This window comes from Hemibagrus wyckioides, linkage group LG14 (assembly GCF_019097595.1).
Source record: "Hemibagrus wyckioides isolate EC202008001 linkage group LG14, SWU_Hwy_1.0, whole genome shotgun sequence".
Lineage (NCBI taxonomy): Eukaryota > Metazoa > Chordata > Actinopteri > Siluriformes > Bagridae > Hemibagrus > Hemibagrus wyckioides.
The window spans coordinates 23,907,059-23,933,040 of NC_080723.1; the positions used below are offsets into that span (position 1 = coordinate 23,907,059).

The 25,982-nt window shown below is 42.5% G+C and overlaps 2 protein-coding genes across 3 annotated transcripts in view; one reads left to right on the top strand and one right to left on the bottom strand.

Moving 5' to 3' along the window:
• Positions 1–16,242, top strand: part of clic1 (chloride intracellular channel 1) — a 39,327-nt gene extending 23,085 nt beyond the window's left edge. The window contains exons 1-6 of one of the 2 annotated variants that reach the window (XM_058407373.1): positions 10,494–10,937; positions 12,801–12,910; positions 13,055–13,180; positions 13,597–13,703; positions 13,801–13,982; positions 14,067–16,242. In XM_058407373.1, coding sequence (XP_058263356.1) covers positions 10,896–10,937; positions 12,801–12,910; positions 13,055–13,180; positions 13,597–13,703; positions 13,801–13,982; positions 14,067–14,228 — 729 coding nt within the window. In that variant the 5' untranslated portion in view covers positions 10,494–10,895 and the 3' untranslated portion in view covers positions 14,229–16,242. Of the gene's footprint in view, positions 1–10,493; positions 10,938–12,800; positions 12,911–13,054; positions 13,181–13,596; positions 13,704–13,800; positions 13,983–14,066 lie in introns of those variants that run through there. The other variant, XM_058407374.1, reaches the window with a different exon arrangement.
• lypc (ly6 domain containing, pigment cell) lies at positions 14,870–25,982 on the bottom strand. The gene is made up of 3 exons (XM_058407376.1): positions 25,477–25,982; positions 17,858–17,980; positions 14,870–17,059 (listed from the first exon to the last, which is right to left on the bottom strand). Exons 1-3 carry the CDS (start codon positions 25,532–25,534, stop codon positions 16,833–16,835), a joined length of 408 nt encoding a protein of 135 aa, XP_058263359.1. The 5' UTR covers positions 25,535–25,982; the 3' UTR covers positions 14,870–16,832.

Below are 25,982 nucleotides of genomic sequence, written 5' to 3' on the forward strand. Positions count from 1 at the left end.
GTTTACAATCAGCTTTGATCCCATTTTTTTCCACATTCACTCTTGGTGAGTTTCAGGGTGTGGTCTGCATTCACAATACCCACTGTCGCAACTTCAGATGCTAACAGCATTTACATTCATGGCATTTGGAGGATGAACCTTATCTAGAGCAACTTACAATTATCTCATTTATATATCATGAAAGTTCTCATTTTGGAATTTCTTAATGTATTGGCTGGGAGGAATGTAACATACTCACATTCCTCCAGCTTTTACATGTGAGTGGTTACTTTCTTCCTCCACGCAACCCAAAGTCAGTGTAACACAAATACACCAATATGTTCTTGCCCTGCTCTTTTAGTGCTTAGTGTGGTTTTCTTTAAACTCTGATGATGATGATGAGGATGATATGCTAAGAAGTAAAAAAAAAAAAAGTCAACAATTACAAAACAAAACAAGTGCTCGAAAGAAATTCCAATATTTGTTGATCTCAGGTCACTAAAATGCCACTGTACCATCTTCATCCGGTGCAAAACACAGCTGCTGTGCTCCTGACCAGAACCACAGGAGGAAGGCATCTCTCCTGTCTTGCCAGTTAGGTATAGAATAGAATTTTGTTATTTGCTTTTTTTATTCAACTCTTCATGGCTTGGCACAGAAGTACAGTTATGGAAACAAAATAAGAGAGCACTGCCCAATCTCCAGATTTGAACCCTATTGAAAACCTCTGGAATGTCATCAAGAGGAAGATGGATGATCACAAACCATCAAGCAAAGTAAAGCTGAGCTGTTTGCTTTTTTGCAAAAAGAGTGGTACAAAGTTCCCCAACAGCAGTGTGAAAAACTGGTGGAGATCATGGAGCTAAAACACATGCAGATCGGGGTTATTCCACCAAATACTGATTTCTTAATGTTATTTAGCCAAAGCATTAACACAATCTGTTTACAAATTATTTGCATTTTGTTTTATTTGAGTTATTAAAGCTCTGCAAATACTGCATGATCTTGGGTTATTTTGATGTGTTGTCATTTCCTTTAAATATACACTCTAAATAACAATAGTTATATTTGGAATTTAAACTGTTCATCTCACCAGTACATGTACCTGGAAGAACAAACATAAGAAACTGATTGTTTTGCAGTGGTCTATTATTTTTTTCAGAGCTGTATATATATATATATATATATATATATATATATATATATATATATATATATATATATATATATTTCTGAGCTCATTTGTTTCCAAAATATCTCCAGAAGATGTGAGATCATTCAATCCTTCCTCAAATTCTAGAGGTCACCAGAAGACATTCCTCATTGTAAACGTTTTTAAGACTGATATAAACTCATATTTCTTTTTCCTAAGGGTTACAGATCTTTGAGATCTGTAGAATCACGTCTTCTGTTCTTAGATTTAGCCGAGATGATGTCTAATACTTGTCTTGCAAATTTTACCCTTTAAATGTTTTTTGTTCTGGTTCAGTAAGTAGTAATAATAGTTGTAGGGTAGTAAGGGTTCAGCACAAATGTTTTCATCCAAAAATGCTACTAAAGACCACTAGACCAAGAAAGAAAGACAGAAAGAAAGAAAGAAAGAAAGAAAGAAAGAAAGAAAGAAAGAAAGAAAGAAAGAAAGAAAGAAAGAAAGAAAGAAAGAAAGAAAGAAAGAAAGAAAGAAATCGAGTTGAACTGCATTCCCTCAGCGCTCCGGTGTGTCTGATCCATCAGCTACCAGATATGGCCCGATGATTCACTGCTAAATGTCAGGAAAACAATAGTTTAACCCATGAGCAGGATTCTTCGGGTGCAATACAGAATTCTGCCCTACAACAATGTTTGTACAGAAAGGGTTTTTTTAATACGTCATGATGTGGTTCTATGTGCTATATAAACAAACATGTTGCAATCAGTTCTTGGTATGGGGTGGTTACTATAAGTCAGGATGGTTACTATACTAACACTGTAACCTGAACATTAGCCACGTGTTATGTATATGTGAAAAGTCTTTTTAAGACACGGGGCATTGTTTTAACATTCCACCTGGAGAATGTAATTCAGAGCTCTGTGAGGCATACCTGAGATTAATTCTGAATTAATCTCAAGACAATTGGCAATAGCAATAGACAACAGGGGAATAAATCACATTGTTCTCGAATGCCGTTTCATTCATGTCTCATTAGACATGGAGTTAACTGATATTTTTTAAACAGAATGAGGCCATAACTGCTTTCTAATCATTTTTTTTATTTGATGAGTGTGTTCTCTATCAGCTAATACACTATAAGGCCAAAAGTTTTGGGACGTCTGCCTTAACATGAACATGAACTTTAATGACATGCCATTCTTGGTCCCAAAACCTGTAGCAATATAGTGTATGTTTAAGAATTTTTAAATTCCTAAATTATATACCTTATATGTAACATCAGTCTTAAATATGTGAACCCATACACAAATCTAACCAACGTACTGTAGGCACAGTGTGCTGTCCTTACCGAGAGCGAGGCCACAGAGTAATACCATTAGTATAAAACTACTTCAAGTATATCAAGCCTTTAGGCATCTTTTGATGACAGCCAGTGATTCAACTGTTTAGACATCTAGGAGAAGTTCATTCCACCATCTAGGTACCAGAACAGAGATGAATCTTGATGCATTCCTTCGTTGTACCCTGAGAGATGGTGGTTCCTAGAGGAGCAGTGCTAGAAGATCTGAGGGAGTGTGGTGCAGTACAGAGAGTGCATTTTTGGAAGCCAGTGGAGGGAGCGTGGCAGTGGAGTGGTGTAGGAGAACTTGGGAAGATCAAAAACAAGTCACACAGCTGCATTCTGGATCATTTCAGAGGTCAAATGCCACTCAGAGGCAGACCTGCCAGGATTGAGTTGCAGTAGTCCGGTCTCGAAAAGACAAAGGACAAATGATAGGACACCTTAGCAGCCTTTGTGCATAAAAATGGACAAATCTTTCCGATACTGTAATGGAGATACTGACATGAGCATATCCGATTAGCAAAGGAAAAGGACAGTTGTTATCTCTAGGTTGCATGTAGTTGCATGAGGTTTCTCAGAGACAGCCAAAGGGCAGTTCCAGTCTGAAGCCAGACTGGTTTGGATCCCAGAGGCTGTTCTGTGAGAGACTGTTAACTGTAAATAGTGCAATCAAGGAAAAAAGAAAAGTGATACTGATCTGTAGTTGCTGATGTCTGTGCGATCCAGAGCAGGTTTCTTCAGGATCCCTTGCTCTTTTGAAAGCAGCTAAAACATTACCAGATGCTATGGAGTCAGTCACTGATGACTGTGATGAAGAACAGGAGGTCTTGTGAGAAAAGATTCGACCCAGTGGGCAGGTGGTAGGACTGCAGGAGAAGATGACTTTCTGGATTTCTTCTTTTGCTAAATTACAAAAAACATGACAGTGACTTAGAAGAGGGACAGTAAGTGTGGGGTAGTTTAGCAGGATGTGAAGGTCCGGCAGGTCATAAAAGGTGGCAAAGTCTTAAGCACTTGGGGAGAACAGTGCAGGACGAGCCAGGGGCATATGTAGAGAAAACATGTTGTGGAGCTTACAAGGATCTTGTGCAGACATTTCCAGTTTTTCCTTGTTAGATGAAGTCACTTAGAAGAACATTTGGACAGGAGAAAGCGGTAAAAGGCAATATGGTTGCTGAGTTAGAGCCTATTGGTGGTGTATAATCTTTTCTAAAACCAAAATGAGTAGGATTCTTCCATCTCAGTAGGCATGAATGGATGAAGATTGGGGTCAGGACCCATCAAAGTCTGGCTTTTAGCCAAAAAAGGATGAATTTAAAATAAATACCTCTGTTACAAACATTGCTGATGACATGAAGACTGCTGTATTGTGTCTACACGCACTGACAGACATCCCTGATCGGCTAGTAATGAAAAGTCACCATTTCAATGGATCTGTTCATTTGTTTGTTTATTTTTCTTTAGATAAGTGAGTCATCTGCTATCAAAACAACTCACAACAACGGGTTCAATAGGTTCAAAACTCAAACAATAGGTTCAATAGGTTCCTGAATACAAGCACAGACATGTGGTTAGCCAATCAGATCACAGCTTGGAGCAATCTGAAACATATAGCCATGTACATGTACAATAGACCTCATGTGGTCTGTGGGTGGAATCTAGTCAAAAATCCACCAGTAAGTGGGAGAGGTGAGTCAAACAGAGTCAAGGTCACAGCAATGTCAAGTGTCTGAAGTTTTTCTTTAATAGCTTCCTTCCTTTTGTCATAGAAATATATTGCTTACATGTTAAGTGGCTCAATTGACATTCTGCTGTCAATCTGTATGTCCATCATTATTAAACTCTTGTTTAAGTGTAGGATTTGTATTTACTTTCACCACACGAGTTAATTACATACTGGCTCTGATTCACACTGATGAACAGGGAGTGTGCATACTTTAAATTCTAAAGAGTTTAATATGTACACAGTCTTTATAATAACTAGGGCTGGGCAAGTTAACGCGTTATTATCGCGTTAACTCATAAATTAATTAACGCCGACAATTATTTTATCGTGCATTAACGCAGTTTTTATTATTTTGTAAATTATTTTAAAAGTCTGTTGCTCACTGGCTCTGAATACACATACAGACAAACCATGGGTGATGGGAGGGGTGGGATCTTGATCCGTATTGGCTTGGGATAAACGTCATCACGCGTCTCAACCAATGAGAGCATTTGTGAAGACCATAAGACTGCTGCGACGCTCACAAGAACCGGAGAAGAAATAGAACCGGCGGATAAACAAGCATGGAGAAAGGCACCAAACTTTTACTTCGACAGTTTCATTATGGATGGATGGATGGATGGATGGATGGATGGATGGATAGATAGATAGATACACTATATTGCCAAAAGTATTCGCTCACCTGCCTTGACTCGCATATGAACTTAAGTGACATCCCATTCCTAATCCATAGGGTTCAATATGACGTCGGTCCACCCTTTGCAGCTATAACAGCTTCAACTCTTCTGGGAAGGCTGTCCACAAGGTTTAGGAGTGTGTTTATGGGAATTTTTGACCATTCTTCCAGAAGCGTATTTGTGAGGTCACACACTGATGTTGGACGAGAAGGTCTGGCTCTCAGTCTCCGCTCTAATTCATCCCAAAGGTGTTCTATCGGGTTGAGGTCAGGACTCTGTGCAGGCCAGTCAAGTTCATCCACACCAGACTCTGTCATCCATGTCTTTATGGACCTTGCTTTGGTCACTGGTGCACAGTCATGTTGGAAGAGGAAGGGGCCAGCTCCAAACTGTTCCCACAAAGTTGGGAGCATGGAATTGTCCAAAATGTCTTGGTATGATGAAGCATTCAGAGTTCCTTTCACTTAGATAGATAGATAGATAGATAGATAGATAGATAGATAGATAGATAGATAGATAGATAGATAGATAGATAGATAGATAGATAGACAGGCTACCTGTTCAATTTTGCGTATAACAGTGCGATTAATCGCGATTAAAAAATTTAATCATTGCCCAGCCCTAATAATAACACAATGAGTCAGCAGAACCGTGAGCTCCTCTGTTAAACAGTTGTGTGATACGTTAGCTCCGAGCGCATAGACTAAAGACTGGAAAAGGGTCGGGCGTGGCAAAATAAATAAAAACTGGGAAAAATGGAGAAACATCCATTTTTACTTCACACAAGACATTGGTACATTTCTGTGCTCAGGGTAAGAGTGTGGTTTTCTGCTCAGGGTATGAGGGTGGTTTTCTGCTCAGGGTATGAGGGTGGTTTTCTGCTCAGGGTATGAGGGTGGTTTTCTGCTCAGGGTATGAGGGTGGTTTTCTGCTCAGCGTAAGAGAGTGGTTTTCTGCTTAGCATGGAGCAGGGCTCGCCATCTCGACACAGATGTGTGGCTTGCTACATTAGAACATGTAAAAAATAAAAGAGAAAAATAAAAAACTAAGCCGTTACCCTGCAAAGAAAGGATTAAGAGCAATTAGCGTTGCTCAAACTGAGTCATGTGTGTATAGTGTAGCAGGCTATTTAGCATGAGGTGGAAAAAAATCTCTGGCAACTCAACAAGATGGGTTTCTGATCAAATCCAAACCATGTGAATAAATGCTGTTCAACCAGCTTTATGTCTGTACCTGGGTAAAAAAAAACACACTGAATATAAATATTATTTAATAACTGAATAACACTGAATAAATAATAATAATAATATCAATAGAAAGTGACAAGATGAGAAAAGGAAAGAGGAAAAGGAAAAAACTAAAAGAGAGAGAGAGACAGAGAGAGAGAGAGAGAGGATAAATAGCCACACTGGCACGCAACCAGGAGAACACACACCATGAACAGTATGCCTCTGTATTATACACCACACCCTGTGAGGAACCACACCCACGTACACTCTGCAATAAACACACACAATAAACACTCTGCATAAACACACAAAAAACACTGCATAAACACACACAAAAAACACTGCATAAACACACAATAAACACTCTGCATAAACACACACAATAAACACTCTGCATAAACACACACAATAAACACTCTGCATAAACACACACAATAAAGACTCTGCATAAACACACAATAAACACTCTGCATAAACACACAATAAACACTCTGCATAAACACACACAATAAACACTCTGCATAAACACACACAATAAACACTGCATAAACACACAATAAACACTCTGCATAAACACACACAATAAACACTGCATAAACACACACAATAAACACTGCATAAACACACAATAAACACTCTGCATAAACACACACAATAAACACTGCATAAACACACACAATAAAGACTCTGCATAAACACACACAATAAAGACTCTGCATAAACACACACAATAAACACTCTGCATAAACACACACAATAAACACTGCATAAACACACACAATAAACACTCTGCATAAACACACACAATAAACACTCTGCATAAACACACACAATAAACACTCTGCATAAACACACAAAATAAACACTCAACAAAAACACATACAATAAACACCTGTCAAACATAAACACAGTAAACACTCAGCGTAAACACACACACAGTAAACACTGGGCGTAAATGTAAACATGATGCTCAGTATAAACTCTGTATTAAACACAAACACTCAGCATTAACACTCGCTTGGTGTTTTCAATAATGAGACTGTAAATAACTACAGCGCAGGGCATTAAAACGAGACAAAGGCGCCATCTAGTGTCTGTTCTGTGTAATATATTATAGACCTTAAACTGAACTGTGGTCTGAAGTCTGAACACGCCCTTATTATATATTCCACCATTAGCGGGCCACTGTGGGCGTGTCCCAGAACCACAGCATATAAATATACACTGATCAGATATAACACTGTGAGCAGTTCCAGGTGAAGTGAATCAGACTGAGTATCTCCTCATCATGGCACCTGTTAGTGGGGGGGATATATTAGACAGCAAGTTAACATTTTGTCCTCAAAGTTGATGTTAGAAGCAGGAAAAATGGACAAGCGTAAGGATTTGAGAGAGTTTGATGAAGGGCCAAATTGTAATGGCTAGACCACTGGATCAGAGCATCTCCAAAACTGCAGCTCTTATGGGGTGTTCCCGGTCTGCAGTGGTCAGTATCTATCAAAAGTGGTCCAAGGAAGGAACAGTGGTGAACCACAGAGCCACGGAGCAATGGAAGAAGGTGGTCTGGTCTGATGAATCACATTTTCTTTTACATCACGTGGATGGCCGGGTGCATGTGCGTCTCTTACCTGGGGAACACGTGGCACCAGGATGCACCATGGGAAGAAGGTGAGCCAGTGGAGACAGTGTCCTGCTTTGGTCAGTGTTCTGCTGGGAAACCTTGGGTCCTGCCCTGCATGTGGATGTTACTTTGACACGTACCACCTACCTAAGCATTGTTGCAGACCATCTACACCCTTTCATGGAAACGCTATTCCATGATGGCTGTGGCCTCTTTCAGCAGGATAATGCACCGTGCCACAAAGCAGAAATGGTTCAGGAATAGTTTGATGACCACAACAACCAGTTTGAGGTGTTGACTCTGCCTCCAAATTCCCCAGACCTCAATCCAATCCAGCATCTGTGGGATGTTCTGGACAAACAAGTACGATCCATGGAAGCTCCACCTCACAATTTAGGGGACTTAAAGGATCTGCTGCTAACATCTTGGTACCAGATTCCACAGCACACCTTCAGGGATCTAGTGGAGTCCATGCCTCGATGGGTCAGGGCTGTTTTCGCAGCAAAAGGGGGACCACCAAAATATTGGTTATAATGTTATGGCTGATCAGTGTATAATCCGCTTTAATGTTTAATAGGATGACAAGGCTTCTCCACCAGGGGGCGCCATTAACATTACATTTTACTGTATTAAAACAATTAAATTACACCTGTGTCTCAAATCACGCAAATACTAGATTAATTAGTAAAAAAAAACACGACTTAAATACATTTAATAATTTAGAAATGTGTTTGTGGACTAATCACCATATCTGTAGATCAGAGGTACCTGCTCACTGAACATTATTAAGACCAGGACAAATTTAACTTTATTTTAATTCAATGTTATTTGTGTTACACTTTTAACAACAGACATAAAGGCAAAGCAACTTTACATAAATATATAGAATCAGGATATAAATTATAAATGATAAATTATAATGTAAATTTATGCCTAATGAGCTATACAGAGGTGACGGTGGTGAGGAGAAAGGATCGTCTTATAAACAAACACAATACACTGAAAAACCTAGTTATGTGTTAGCAGTATATACTGTGTGTGTGTGTATACACAACCTGGCCAAACAACAACAAGAAGTCACACACTCCAATATTTGTTTGGATCACATTATGCTTTGTTTATAGTTTTAATAAGCTTGTGCATTGTCTCAACAATTTATTTTCATCCCGAGCTGAAGTCATTTCCGGCCAAGACCTTGTACTGATGATGGAAGACGGACCTGGGATTCAAACTCACAACCTTCTGACCAGTAGCCCAACACCTTGGAATCTTGGAATATCCCCATGTGCCATTAAGCAAGAAAAAAAATCCACTGATGGTATACTCCTGAGGAAGTCTTAAGACTGCATTGTCCTGTTGAAAGACCCGGTCATTACATCACAGACGAGGGCCCTCAGTCAAGAGGGATGCCCACTACATCATGTCCACATAGCCAGCCGCCGTTTGACACCCCTGCCTAACCTGAAGCTCCATTTTTCCATTGAAGGAAAAAGAACCACAGATCATGATGGAGCCTCCTCCACTGTGCCGTGTAGAAAAGATCTCCAGTGGGATCTCCTTGTCATGGCAGTAACACTGGAAGACATCAGGACCATCCAGGTTAATTTTTTTCTTGTTTTCTGGTTAAACTTTCTTCCACTTTTCAGTGTCCCATGTTTGATGCTCCCTTGCAAATTCCAAACAAGCAAGTTTGTGGTGTTGGAAGAGGTGTGGCCTTTGAAGACATTTTTTGTTCATTAAGCCCTTCTCTCGTGGATGCCGTTTTATGATTATTGGGCTGCAGTCAGCATCAGTAAGGGCCTTAATCTGGCTTGACGATCGGCCTGTGTCTTGACGAACAGCCCTCTGGATCCTCCTGCTCAGAGCAGGTGAAATTTTCTTGGTTCTACCACTTGACTTTTTTGTCCCCTAACTCAGGATCTTTTAAGAAATTAAAAAAAAAAACAGTTAGTCTTACTGCATCCAACTTCAGCAATGAGGCCTTGCTTGTGCAGCTCAACAATCCTGCCATGATCAAAGTCAGAAAGCCTTTTCTTGGCCTATGGTCTTAAACTTTTGATCAGCAGATGATCAGCATGTTGGAGTTTAAATTCAGTTTTCAATAAATTGCCTGCTCTCTGTTTTTTTGTCTCTTGCTCTTGTAATGTTTCCCCCAGTCTTAAGATTTTAAGCTACACAGCTGTTTACTCCCAATCCCTTGACTTCTCTTCACATTTTGTGTGTGTGTGTGTGTGTGTGTGTGGGTGCTCTTACTGTCTCTGTTAAACACAGACGTGACTTCTTCTTCTTGTTGTTTTTTACAATTTGATTTCCATAAACATTTTAGTGATCTCCAATTACCACATTTCTTTCCTTGAAGATGATTTTCCACTGACCTTCCAGCTTGTAATAATGTGTTAGACAGTCCTTAACTCAAGCCTGGTAGTTTCAGCTCCTCAGTTGTTTTCTTTGCTTGATGCAGGCCTATAATTGGACCACTCTGAAACGTCTTTTCCATGACCACAGGATATGTCCTCCGGTGTGGCTGTTTAAGAAATGAGAAGCTACTCACTGCATCAGTGAGAGAGAGAGAGAGAGAGAGAGAGAGAGATACAGAGGGGGATTGAGAAAGAGAGAGGGGGGGAGGGGGGGATTGAGGGGGGGGTTGAGAGAGAGAGGGAGAGGGGGATTGAGAGAGAGAGAGAGAGAGAGAGAGAGAGAGACAGACTATAATCAGTTGACTGTAATAGACCTGCACTGGGTTAGTTAAACAGACCTTCCCATCATGGCGGACGCGCTGACGTGTCGCCGGAGCTAGCAGAGAGCGGCTAATTTGCTTTGCGGTCACCCATGGAAACGAAGCTGCGCGCTGAAGGGAAGTGGGCTGAGTCTGGTACACGAGTCTAAAAAGTCTCTGAGATAAAGTCTAATATTTCCAGACGAGTCCCTGGTGTGTGTGGTGGTGTTGTTGGGCAGTTCTCCTCCCTCTCACGCGGACCTGCGGCGGTTCCCTGGAGTTTTCAACCGGGTTCTGTAACGTTATTTCGGACCGGAAGTCGAATCGGATCGGTGGAGAACACTTTGACATTTTTCCTCACCAAATTGTTTTTTTAGAAGTATTTTAAAGTATCCAGAACTGGATTTTGTCTCTTGTTTGGTCTAAAGGATTGTAATAAATTAAACCAAACTAAAATGAGCGAGGCAAACCAGCCGGAAATTGAGCTGTTTGTGAAGGTGAGTCGGGGATTATAATGAGGAAAATCTATTTACAGTAAAACTATTATTCTACTGTTTTATCATATTACTAGTCAGCAAGGCTGATTTAAGATCTTTATGGATGGGGAACATCAATAAGAGCTGACACTTTACACATTTAAAGGCTTATTTATGAATGCACTACAGTCTCGTGTAAGATAAAGTTATTCTAGTAGTTTACACAACTGTAGCAGTGATGCTTTTATAACAATTTCTCTGCATCAAATCTCTAATTTAATAATCGCATCTTATCAAAATGTATTTTAATCAGTATTGACCTGATAATAAACATAAAAAGGTTTTATTTTATTTAGAAAACGTCACTGAATAATAAACTACCTAATGATGAACGGTATTTGATAACAGTGCAAGGTGTAATCGCGTTCCAAATCGTTCTCGGAGTGAGCATGAAGTGCCCTAGGTCTGCGTTATGTAATCGCGGTTTGTAGTGCACTCATACAGGGCGCGCGCAGATTTTTTAGTACGCGGCCTCGCTTTTCCGCTTTAAGGACAAAATGGAGTTTGGATTTAAAACCAAAAAAAAAGTGTTCTAACGGACGTTTTTATATAGAGAGGCGCCGCCATTTTGTAAACCTTAACCCTGAAATGAAGGTGTTTTTGTGGGTTTTTGTCACAAAAAACTTAATCAAAACAGAGGGGCGTTGTCCCTTGAGATAGAGAGAGAGAGAGAGAGAGAAGCTTTTTCAGTACCCTGAGGGAAATATGTGTATTTTCTCAGGCTGAGGTAAAGAGCCACATTAATAAAGAGGTCATTGTGTGCAGGAAAGTGTGTATTTTCTCCTTCTTTCCCTTCAGTATGAAAGCAGGTATTGTTCAACACCCAGCCTCGTTCAGATTTCTCCCATTTCCGCACACAGACCTGTTGTTTCGGCGCCACTCTTGAAGACTTTTCCACCACACCGTGTGTAACCTAACATTACGTATTTATAATATTTTCTTAATAGAGTCATCATCGACTTTAAAAGATGCTCACACTTCGGTCTAGCCAAGGTCATGTCAATGTCAGAGAACTACAGTGCTGCTAACTCTTTTAATGGGAAAGTACCTTACAACGGTCACTGGAAGTAGCGAGATGACTTCGTATACCCAGCGTTACTTGCTGAACGTGATAAGGGTCGTTTGCATATTTAACCCTGGAAAGTGTCTGATTACGGACGAAACAATGCACTTTTGTCACTATAAATATCCCAGGTTTAAAATAGAAAACCTGGAAATGTGAGTGAATAAACAATAGTGAGTAACAACTCATCTTTAGGGACAGTGAAAGCACTGGTTAAATTGAGCGTGGTTATTTAGCGAGCTAGCGAGTTAACCAGGCAGCGTGACTCCATACAGAGTCTGGAGCAAAGTGAGGTCTTAGTTTATCGACTAATAAACATTTCAGTATCTAGTTAGAAAGCTTATGCTAGACAAACATTGGCTTTCTGCCCTAACTAGCTAGCAAAGTAAAGTTGATAGCATGAAAGAACATAATGCAGCCATTACACACACACACGTATAATGGTTAACACACTGACCATCTGTTCAGCAGTGAAGGGATAAAGATGTTTGTTTTGCTCTGTATCAGATTCCCCTATTGTAACACTGGGACATTATGCAGTCCAATGGTGTGTGTGTGAGAGAGAGAGAGAGAGAGAGAGAGAAAGATATATATATAAAGCATCCATAAGTTACACTAATTTATACTTATTTAAAAAAAAAAAAAACACAATGTGGAAGAGCATTTTGTATTTTAATTGGATATTTTTCAGATTAGTAATACAAAATTGATTGTGATATGCGTGACCTGGTGTAAACTGAAGTGTATGTGTGTGTGTGTAGGCAGGCAGTGATGGACAGAGCATTGGGAACTGCCCTTTCTCCCAGAGGCTATTTATGGTGCTGTGGCTTAAAGGAGTGACGTTTAACGTGACCACCGTCGACATGAAGAGGTGTGTGTGTGTGTGTGTGACCACTTTCTTCACTTCTGCTTTCACTTCATAAAGTCTTCTGTTTATAACTGCTTATGTTTTTCACATGCTGTAAATCATCTTCAGCTCCGTATTTAAAGAATGAAATGTCCAAATAAAATTCAGGAAGCCGGACATCCTGAAGGACCTGGCTCCAGGGGCCCAGCCCCCGTTCCTGCTGTATGGACGGGAAGTGAAAACGGACACCAACAAGATCGAGGAGTTTATTGAGGAGCACCTCTGTCCTCCTAAGTATGCACTCATTCATTTAGTCTTTCATTTTTTATTTATTCATACAGAGAGACCTAGAGAACTAGATGAAAGGATTATTGGGTGGATGGAGAATTAGGGGTGGATGGTTAGACGAATAGAAAGTTGGACTGATGCATTTACTGATCGAAGGGTGTCAGTGGATGAAAGGATGGATAGGTGGGTAAGTAATTGGATGGATGGATGGATGGGTGTGTAAGTGGATGGATGGATTGATGGATGGATGGATAGTTAATTGGATGAATGGATGTGTGGGCAGGCTGGGAAAGTAATTGGATGGATGGATGATTACATGAATAGATGCATGAATGACTGAGAGTTGTTTGATCTGTCACCTTCCTAACCTTTGTTGTTCCTCTGGTTGCTGCCCCCTAACACACACACACACACACACACAGGTATCCTCGCCTGGCTGCCCGTAACCCAGAGTCCAACACTGCTGGCATGGACGTCTTCTCTAAATTCTCTGCCTACATCAAGAACTCCAACCCTGCCATGAATGACAGTGAGTCCTACAGTACTACTACTAATAACAACGAGAATAATAATAATAATAAGGATAATAATAAACTAAACTAATTGTGTGTGTTTTGTGTGTGTAGACCTGGAGAAGGGCCTGCTAAAGGCACTGATGAAGCTGGATGATTACCTCAGCTCTCCTCTACCTGATGAGATTGACGAGAACAGTGCTGAGGATGTCACCACATCATCCCGCCCCTTCCTGGATGGACAGGAGCTCACACTGGCCGACTGCAACCTTCTGCCCAAGTTACACATCGTCAAGGTGACGCGTCATAGCTAATAAAGCTAGCACCTGAACTGTCTACTATCACTATCAGCGCTAACACTTTATCTCTCTCTTTCTCAGGTGGTGTGTCAGAAGTTTCGGAATTTCTCCATCCCTCGCTCTCTGGTGTCTCTATGGCGATACCTGGATGCTGCGTACGCGCGTGAGGAATTCTCCTCCACATGCCCGAGTGACGCAGAGATCCACATCGCCTACTCATCTGTCGTTAAAGCTCTCAAATAAACACACATACACACACACATACGCAATTTTGTATATAAACACACACACTCACACACACACACACACACAAGGTTTCTCATCTGTTGGCATTTCTGTAGCTGTTAAAGGGACGGTTCCAAATTTGCATCTTTGCATATGTTTGCAAATTTTACATAAGTCATCTTGAATGATATTAGAAGGTCATCTACGTCTGCTGAAAAATGACCGCGCTTACTTGATCACAGGTCACTCTGGATTAGAGGCCACGCCCCCTAAATTTGAGTATCGTTATGTAACGGTTTATTTAAGCAAAGCCGTAATATTGCGAGCATTCGGGAAATCGAGCATTCGCTCATGAGATCACTGTTGCTAGGCAACAACATGCACCCAAGCAGGAGCTAGCTAATGACTGAAGTAATCATTTATCTAACTAACACAAAGCCTTTTATTTATTCTGTTTTTCATGTAGGGGAACTTTAACCTCACAGAATCAGGGGCCTTTGTAGAGGGCGTGGCACTTCCTCCTGAAAACACACAAATCATACAGCTAGATGAAGGTGAGGTATTTGCTGAACCGTCCCTTTAACAAGCAAAGCAATTTTGTACTAGGGAGACATCCAGACCTGTTAGAGAGCATGCTAGTGTTTCCATACACACCTCTGTGTTTTTTTCTGCTTGTGCTTTCAGTGTCTCAGTTCAGTTCATCAACTCTTTTTTTTTTTTTTGCTTCATATGCGCTCTAGAGATGTCTTACGTTCCTACGCTTAGCTGAACTCATGCATACACAAACATTTTCCAAACGACAGTCCAAAAAGGGGGCGGAGTTTAAGTCAAAAGTAGCCAGCCGATCTCAAACTCAGTCATATGACATCATCACGTTACAGATTACATAATTGTTAGCTAGCTAAACATCAGACGGTTCTGGAGCGTTAATGCTAACCGCCTGTCCTTAGCTAGATAAATGAAATCCAGCTAGCTGATTGGACTGCAGAGCGTCTGTGAGCAGGATGTCGTTGGCTCGCACACGTTCTCTGTTCCTGTTTCGGAAACGAAACCCCATGCAGCCGTTTGCTCAGCGCGTGGTGGTGATGAAGCAACTGTGCAGCTAGCTTGCCTAATAACGCACTCTTACACCATGCACTCACTCTCACAGCAGCCGCTCCTTATCTGATGTGCCTTACTGCGGTAGTGCGAGAAGGAACGAAGGGTCAAACAGTTTTCTCTTAGTGAAAGGGGGCGGGGCTATGTGGTAGCACTGTGATTTCAGGTTTTTTTCATACACACACACACACTGTGTTCTAGAGACACAATAGTGTGAAGGTGTCACATTTCTCTGCTGAGACGGAGGTGTGTGTGCTTTGAGTTACTCGGTGAGGTTGTGGGTGTTGATCTGGTGAACCACACTGATTCGTATACACACACATTCCTGCCATCGTTTCAACACAATGGATCATTTGGAAGGAGAATAACAAAGGAATCTGCAGGATTGACGCTAACTCAAAAGAGAGAGAGAGAGAGAGATTTGCCCCGCCCACTTTGCTTATTTTTGATTGGACGATTGCAGAACGATTCAAGAGTAATGTGCATGATCTATTTGTATACTTTTATTAGAAACATTACTTGTAAAGTGCCAGACTGATGATTGGGATTTTACTGGTTTGAATGTTGAGCTTAGAGAAATAAGAGCAGATGCAGGTTTCCTGTAAAACCAGGAAGTTCGAGTGTCCACACCAGTGAGAGGAAAACCACAGAGCAAAGCCCCCTCCTCCTGCCCCTCAGCCTGTAACCTCACCGTCCGTTTCTTCTCCCTCCTCCTCCTCCTCCTCCTCTCTCTTCCTCTGCACTCTTACATCCTTCCTCTTTCTGTGGAAGCCCGGGCGTGTACGAGCCGATATCAGCGCTCGTCTACAGCCACCATGCAGGACCCGCTTCGATCAGATCCAGATAATCAGATGGAGATGTGTGTTGTCTTTTGTATTCTTTTTTTTTATAAGTACACAAATCCATGTGCCTTAATAAAGAACCTTTAAAAATGTGATGGATTTATTTATTAACAAATAAACTGACTCGAGGCAGTGGACTGATGCAGAGAGACTTCTCTAGAAACACGTGACTTAAGTGACGTAAGAGTCAGTGTTTCTATACAGCTAGTACAAAAGCTAATTATTTAGCTAGCTTGTAGCTACTGAGTCTTTATATAGAAAACATTGTAAAAATACAGTGGCTATGGAAATGAGATAGAACCATCCAGAACATCACTGGTTCCCTCAGGCGACATTAGTTTTAAGGTCAGCTGCTACTAACGTTATATTTTATTATATGTATAATGTATAGAACCTGCTCTGAGTAATACATCAACATTCACTGTTCTAGAACGGTCCTGTCAGTTACAGAGGCTTTGTGCTGTTAAAGCAGTGAGAGTGAGAAATGTAGCTGTTCTCTCAGGTTTATATATATGTATTGTGTGTGTGTGAGATCTAGAATATGACTCATTGCAACCACTCATAAATACACTCATTATGTATGTGTGTGTGTCATTGTGGTTGCCATAAATGTGTATTTTATTAGTAATCTGTCTAGTAATTGGTGTGCAAATAGCTTAGCTCAGTGTGAGTGTGTGTGGATTCACGCTGAGGCCAGCAAGCTAGTGAGTGCCATGCAGACGAGGCTCAGTGCCATTTGGCTCCAGCAGGGGGCAGCAGGCATTGTCATGGCCGCAGCGTTACACAGGTCAGTGTCGCAGCAGCGTGTGGTGAAGGTGAAGACAAGTCCTGCAACACGTTTCTCTCCAGTAACACCACACTTAGACGGTGTGGCACAGCTCTTGTCGTTAAGCACAAAACGTCTGGAGTCTGAGGAAGAACAGCAACAAGACAGTTCACACTCGGTCCTGACATCCAGGAAAACCCCAGATATACATCTGCACAACTGGTATGGTGCCTCCACTGTGACCTACACCACCAACAGTAACAACAACACAGGTACTAGAATCCCTTCTGTAAGGTGTTTAAATGGAAAAATCTATCATTTCCATTCATATCATTTCCCTAACCCCTAACCCTTCATATCTAGTGTGAGCTAACTACATCAACAAGCAGATTAATACAGCAAGCAACATAACATTTACAGAAACACCACCCTGCTTAGAAATCTAGACTACACCAGTCTAAGATGGCTGTATCTGGTCTAGCTGCTCACCCAGGCTGGTCTAGGTAGTAATAGGCCGGTTTGCAAGTTTGGTTCCCAGATATATCCGATCTGACCAGCAAGGCCAAGCCCAACCAATTAGATTTAAGGCTCTATGTGTCCCAAAGTACTGTAAAAGCCTGCAAGTGTGCAAATCCTCTTTAAACAGTTCAAATCAGTTAGATCCAGTCTGTATATTTCTAAAATCCTCTCTAAAGCCATCACACATGACCAGCTAGAAGCAACCACCAAGTGTTCAAATCCCCTCTAAAACATCCTAGACTAGGTCTGGCCAGAAAGAACCAGCACCAACCAGCTCGACCCAGTTAGGGATCAGTCAGACCAACTAATCTGACCAGTTAGAATTAGTCTGACCAGCCAGTCTGACCAACCAATCTGACCAATTAGAATCAGGTGCTGGTATGGGTGGATCAGTGTGTGTGTGTGTGTGTTCGTGTTCTCACCCTTCTCAGCTGTGGCGGTGGCATACAGGCAGCGTTCACCTGCAGCACATTTATTAGACTGCATCTGGCATTCAAGTGGAGAGATGCTTGAAAACACACAGGTGTAGCAGGTGAGACAGACCGCTGAGAGACAGACAGAGAGGTGATAATGAGATGGGGTGAGAACACACACACTTCTCTGAAGCCTGGTGATGGACAGAAACCCCCCTGATGGGGAATAAGGTGAGTGAAATGAAGAAACAGAAATCATTCAGTCCTAACAATTATAACGGAATTATTATTAAATATTTAAAAACAGCCCTGTGATTATTAACATTACATGAAATCAATTAACTACATTCATTAAAGTTGGGTCTGGAAAGAAAACAGAATATTTTCAAAATGATTTTTCTATGCAAATTAAATGTGGTTTTAAATGTGAACAGCTGAAATATATAATGATCTTAACTTTTATTCCAGTGTTGCATTGTGGTAGCTGTTGTTTTGTTTTCTTTTGTTTTTGAAGTCCAGTACAGTTCACCAAAAAATTAGGTCAATAAATAAAGTTCTGATGTAGGCCGCGCCCACTTCTGGTTCAAATAGAAATATGAACAGATATTTAGAGAATTACAAATACTGATCTAGATGGTGGCTTTTGTGAGATTAGATCATATTCCAATGCCAAGAGCGCCATCTAGTGCTGGCATAAGTAATGGCACTTAGGGCTCAACCTAGTAGAGAAATAATGACCCATGTGACCACTACGGTGGCTGAGAAGTGCAAAAAACAATAACAGAAATGAAAACAAAATAATAAATCAGAAAACACAAGGAGAATTCCAACAAACAAGGTAGGTATAGTTAGTGAACTGAATTCTTCCCTCTGATTGGACGAGACATCGGTCACTCAGGACCTACAGGAAGTCCAGCAGTAGCTGCAGCAGTAGAAAGTGGATTGGTGTGTGTATGAACACACCTCTGCTCTTATAGCGCTCCTTACATCCTTTAATCTGGAATAGTTTGGTCTTCCACACATACCTGGTGTTTAGAGATCGCAAACTAATCTTTACGCCATGATATACTGTCAGTATATCCAACATCTCACCATATGAACGTCCTTCATCACAGCAGGGCTGAATGAACTCCATTTTCTTATAAAGATAAAGATATAGGTTTATTATTGTCTAAAAGATTTAAAGTTGCACTATCGGAAAAAGAAAAACAGTTTAAAGTGAAGGCAGAACTCCACACTTCTACAAGAAATCAAGTTAGATACACAATTTCCTACTTCCTGTAGATCCTGAGTGACCGATGTCTCGTCCAATCAGAGATAAAAATTCCATTCACACACTATACCCACCTTTTCCACTCTGTCTGAATTCTCCTTGTGTTTCTGGATTTATTATTGTGTTTTGCACTTCTCAGCCACCGTAGACTTTAGATAATAAAACAAACCCTAAAGCTGGCTATGAAAATGAGTGACTGGTTTATAAGGTAAAAATCAGGCCACGCCTCTTTGATCTGGAGCTAGCAGAATTGATGAGGTGGTTGAGGAAACTGGAACGTTGAGATATAACGGTGGTGATAATGGAGAGGCGGAGCGATGAATAAATAGTTATACTGTGGAGAGAAGCATGCATTGTCTATAGGCATACTGTTCTTCTTGTTCAGTTTCCACCCTCCACATTTCAGCCATGCTGAAGGCTTTATCAGTTTCCTCAACCTGAAACAACAAGCAGCCAGTGTTCAGCTCAGCTCACAGAGTCACACACATGAGGAGTCATTCATGAAGGAGTCGACTCTTTGAATCAAATGCAACAAATATCAAATTAGATGGGAAAACAAGTCCTACTAAAATAATAATAATAATTATAATGTGTTTTTTTTTGTTTGTTTAAAGCTGTATATAAGCATGTAGAGTTTAGAGTATATACTGATTTTGTTATCGAGTGTCATGAGAAATGTCCCAGCTGTTGGTGAACACTGAGTTTGACTCTCAGCTGTGTGTGGCAGGCTGTTATTAAAAAAACCCATGAAAAGTAAAGTTGCTTGGCTTTAAATCATGAAGGAAAAGTTTCAGGTTTAAAAACATGAATTAAAAATGTGGAAGTGGAAAGAGTCGACTCCGAACGAAAAAAGAAGTGGAAAGAGTCGACTCACTGAAAAGAGGTGTTGTGCTTCTACTTTCATCTGCTAACAAACATTCCTGAATTAATATTTAAAGTCTCATGACTGTGACTCAGGAATAAAGGAGTTAGTGAAGATGAGTGAATGAACACAGCGAGCACTAGCTCTCTTTCTCTGTAGCACGAGATTCAGATTTCAGCATGAAGATCTCCCGGATTAGATTTGCTTCCAAAAGCACTATGATTTGCAGTGGATCTCACGTTTCAGACCTGGACATTAGCCCCGCCCCACTTTCGTTTAATTTACACACCCTGTAGAAGTGATACACAAAAATGTACAAAAAATGATTAGTTTGAAGACCATCGGTCCTGGACATGTGTGAAACGTTTCACTCTGAGCTTGGTCCTGCTTCATAGAGTTGTAAATGAATGTGTTTAAAGCGACATCTTGTAACACTTCTTCACTTCACATCACGTCACATAACGTCACTTCATATAACAGTACATGACTTCACACCACACCACTTCACTTCACTTCACTTCACTTCACATCACTTCACATCACTTCAAACCACACCACTTCACTTCACATCACTTCACACCACACCACTTCACACCACACCACTTCACACCACACCACACCACTTCACATCACTTCACATCACACCACACCACACCACACCACTTCACTTCACATCACTTCACATCACTTCACATCACTTCAAACCACACCACTTCACATCACTTCACATCACACCACATCACTTCACACCACTTCACACCACACCACACCACATCACTTCACATCACTTCACTTCACACCACACCACATCACTTCACACCACACCACATCACTTCACATCACTTCACTTCACTTCACACCACACCACATCACTTCACACCACTTCACACCACACCACACCACACCACTTCACTTCACTTCACTTCACTTCACTCCACACCATACCACATCACTTCACTTCACTTCACACACCACATCAGACCACACCACGCCATGCCACACCACACCACTTCACACCACACCACATCACTTCACTTCACACCACACCACTTCACACCACACCACACCACATCACTTCACTTCACACCACACCACTTCACACCACACCACACCACATCACTTCACACCACACCACATCACTTCACACCACACCACTTCACACCACACCACATCACTTAACTTCACTTCACTTCACACCACATCACTTCACACCACATCACACCACACCACACCACTTCACTCCACACCACTTCACACCACACCACATCACTTCTTCACTCCACACCACACCACTTCACTTCACACCACACCACACCACATCACTTCACTTCACTTCACTTCACACACCACATCAGACCACACCACGCCACGCCACATCACACCACATCACTTCACATCACTTCACACCACATCACTTCACATCACTTCACACCACATCACTTCACATCACTTCACACCACACCACATCACTTCACATCACTTCACACCACATCACTTCACACCACATCACTTCACACCACATCACTTCACACCACATCACTTCACATCACTTCACACCACATCACTTCACACCACATCACTTCACATCACTTCACACCACATCACTTCACATCACTTCACACCACACCACATCACTTCACATCACTTCACACCACATCACTTCACACCACATCACTTCACACCACATCACTTCACATCACTTCACACCACATCACTTCACATCACTTCACACCATACCACATCACTTCACATCACTTCACTTCACATCACTTCACACCACACCACACCACACCACTTCACTTCACTTCACTTCATTCCACACCACTTCACTTCACTTCACTCCACACCACACCACTTCACTTCACTTCACTTCACTTCACTTCACTTCACTCCACTTCACACCACACCACACCACACCACACCACACCACACCACTTCACTCCACACCACACCACACCACTTCACTTCACTTCACTTCACTTCACTCCACACCACACCACACCACACCACTTCACATCACTTCACACCACACCACTTCACATCACTTCACACCACATCACTTCACACCACACCACATCACTTCACTTCACACCACACCACTTCACACCACTTCACTCCACACCACTTCACACCACACCACTTCACACCACATCACACCACACCACACCACTTCACTTCACTTCACTTCACTTCACACCACACCACTTCACTTCACTTCACACCACACCACACCACACCACACCACTTCACTTCACTTCACTTCACACCACACCACACCACATCACTTCACACCACTTCACACCACACCACACCACACCACTTCACACCACACCACACCACACCACACCACACCACTTCACTTCACTTCACACCACACCACTTCACACCACACCACACACCACACCACACCACACCACTTCACTCCACTCCACTCCACACCACACCACACCACTTCACTTCACTCCACACCACACCACTTCACTCCACTCCACACCATACCACTTCACTTCACACCACACCACACCACTTCACTCCACACCACATCACACCACACCACTTCACTTCACTTCACTTCACACCACACCACACCACACCACACCACACCACACCACACCACACCACTTCACTTCACACCACACCACACCACTTCACTTCACACCACATCACTTCACACCACATCACTTCACACCACATCACACCACACCACTTCACTTCACACCACACCACACCACTTCACTTCACTCCACACCACTTCACACCACTTCACTTCACTTCACTCCACTTCACACCACACCACTTCACACCACTTCACACCACACCACTTCACTTCACTCCACACCACACCACTTCACACCACACCACACCACTTCACTCCACACCACACCACTTCACACCACACCACACCACACCGCTTCACTTCACTCCACACCACTTCACACCACACCACTTCACACCACACCACTTCACACCACACCACTTCATTTCACTCCACACCACTTCACACCACACCACTTCACACCACACCACACCACTTCACTTCACTCCACACCACTTCACACCACACCACTTCACTCCACACCACTTCACACCACACCACACCACTTCACACCACACCACACCACACCACTTGACTTCACTCCACACCACTTCACACCACACCACTTCACTTCACACCACATCACTTCACTTCACTTCACTTCACACCACACCACTTCACACCACACCACACCACTTGACTTCACTCCACACCACTTCACACCACACCACTTCACACCACACCACACCACTTCACACCACACCACACCACTTCACACCACTTCACACCACACCACTTCACACCACACCACTTCACACCACACCACACCACTTCACTTCACACCACACCACTTCACACCACACCACTCCACACCACTTCACTTCACTCCACACCACTTCACACCACACCACACCACTTCACTTCACACCACTTCACTTCATACCACACCACACCACACCACTTCACTTCATACCACACCACACCACTTCACTTCACACCACACCACACCACACCACTTCACTCCACACCACTTCACACCACACCACTTCACTCCACACCACTTCACACCACTTCACTCCACACCACATCACTTCACACCACACCACATCACTTCACACCACTTCACACCACACCACACAACACATCACTTCACACCACACCACTTCACTTCACTTCACACCACACCACTTCACTTCACTTCACTCCACACCACTTCACACCACACCACACCACTTCACTTCACTCCACACCACACCACTTCACTCCACACCACACCACTTCACACCACACCACACCACATCACTTCACTTCACTTCACACCACTTCACACCACACCACACCACTTCACACCACATCACTTCACTTCACACCACATCACTTCACTTCACTTCACACCACATCACTTCACTTCACACCACACCACACCACACCACACCACATCACTTCACTTCACACCACATCACTTCACTTCACACCATACCACACCACTTCACACCACACCACATCACTTCACACCACACCACTTCACTTCACACCACACCACATCACACCACATCACTTCACACCACACCACACCACATCACTTCACACCACACCACTTCACTTCACACCACACCACATCACACCACATCACTTCACACCACACCACTTCACTTCACACCACACCACACCACTTCACTTCACTTCACACCACATCACTTCACACCACACCACATCACTTCACACCACACCACTTCACTTCACTTTACTTCACACCACACCACACCACACCACTTCACTTTACTTCACACCACTTCACTTCACACCACACCACATCACTTCACACCACACCACACCACATCACTTCACACCACACCACATCACTTCACACCACACCACACCACATCACTTCACACCACATCACTTCACTTCACACCACACCACACCACACCACACCACTTCACTTCACTTCACACCACTTCACTTCACTTCACACCACATCACTTCACACCACACCACACCACATCACTTCACTTCACACCACTTCACTTCACATCACACCACACCACATCACTTCACACCACTTCACACCACACCACACCACTTCACACCACACCACATCACTTCACACCACTTCACTTCACTTCACACCACACCACATCACTTCACTTCACACCACATCACACCACACCACATCACATCACACCACACCACATCACTTCACACCACTTCACACCACACCACACCACTTCACACCACACCACATCACTTCACACCACACCACATCACTTCACACCACTTCACTTCACTTCACACCACATCACTTCACTTCACATCACTTCACTTCACACCACTTCACTTCACACCACATCACTTCACACCACTTCACTTCACACCACACCACATCACTTCACACCACATCACTTCACATCACTTCACTTCACACCACATCACTTCACACCACATCACTTCACACCACACCACATCACTTCACACCACTTCACTTCACACCACACCACATCACTTCACACCACTTCACTTCACTTCACACCACATCACTTCACTTCACACCACTTCACTTCACACCACATCACTTCACACCACTTCACTTCACACCACACCACATCACTTCACACCACATCACTTCACACCACATCACTTCACTTCACACCACATCACACCACACCACATCACTTCACACCACACCACATCACTTCACACCACTTCACTTCACACCACATCACTTCACACCACTTCACATCACACTACATCACTTCACATCACTTCACATGAACGTCCTTCATCACAGTAGAGCTGAATGAACTCCATTTTCTTATAAATATAAATATATATGTTTGTTATTCTCTTTAAAAGATTTAAAGTTGCACTATCACACCCACCCTTCACACTCAGCGGGTCATGTGGTGGTGATTTAGTGCTAATGAAGAGTGCAGAGTGTTGTGGCGGTCAGGTCGTACCTGTGGAAGCTAGAAGACTCAGCAGGATGAGGAAGAGCAGCGCTGTGGAGCTGGACATGACCACGCCTTTGTTTCTTCAGAAAAACTCTTCTTGCTTATCTTTACTACTCTGAGGATCCTTCTCTTCTGAAGAATTACTCCTGCAAATGGTATCTCATGACCAGGATTTAATCTCTCTCTCAGTCTGTTTGTCTCACTCTCTGTCTGTCTGGCTCACTCTCTGTCCGTCTGGCTCACTCTCTGTCCGTCTGGCTCACTCTCTGTCCGTCTGGCTCACTCTCTGTCCGTCTGGCTCACTCTCTGTCCGTCTGGCTCACTCTCTGTCCGTCTGGCTCACTCTCTGTCCGTCTGGCTCACTCTCTGTCCGTCTGGCTCACTCTACTGACTTCTGAATCATAAAAAACCATCTGAATGTTTTCTCCTCGAGTTTTAAATGCTCTCAAAAAGTTGCTGTTCAAAAAGTGATCTCCAGAGAAGGGTGTGTACTCTGTGTGAGTGTGTATGTG

What these genes read in the sequence shown, in the direction of transcription:
- lypc (XM_058407376.1), bottom strand. Translation starts at nt 25,534, where the DNA reads ATGTCCAGCTCCACAGCGCTGCTCTTCCTCATCCTGCTGAGTCTTCTA. An exon ending in GAGTCTTCTAGCTTCCACAG is followed by an intron (nt 17,981 to 25,476) that starts GTACGACCTGAC and finishes TCTGTCTCTCAG; the next exon opens with CGGTCTGTCTCACCTGCTAC. An exon ending in CACCGCCACAGCTGAGAAGG is followed by an intron (nt 17,060 to 17,857) that starts GTGAGAACACGA and finishes GTTCTTCCTCAG; the next exon opens with ACTCCAGACGTTTTGTGCTT.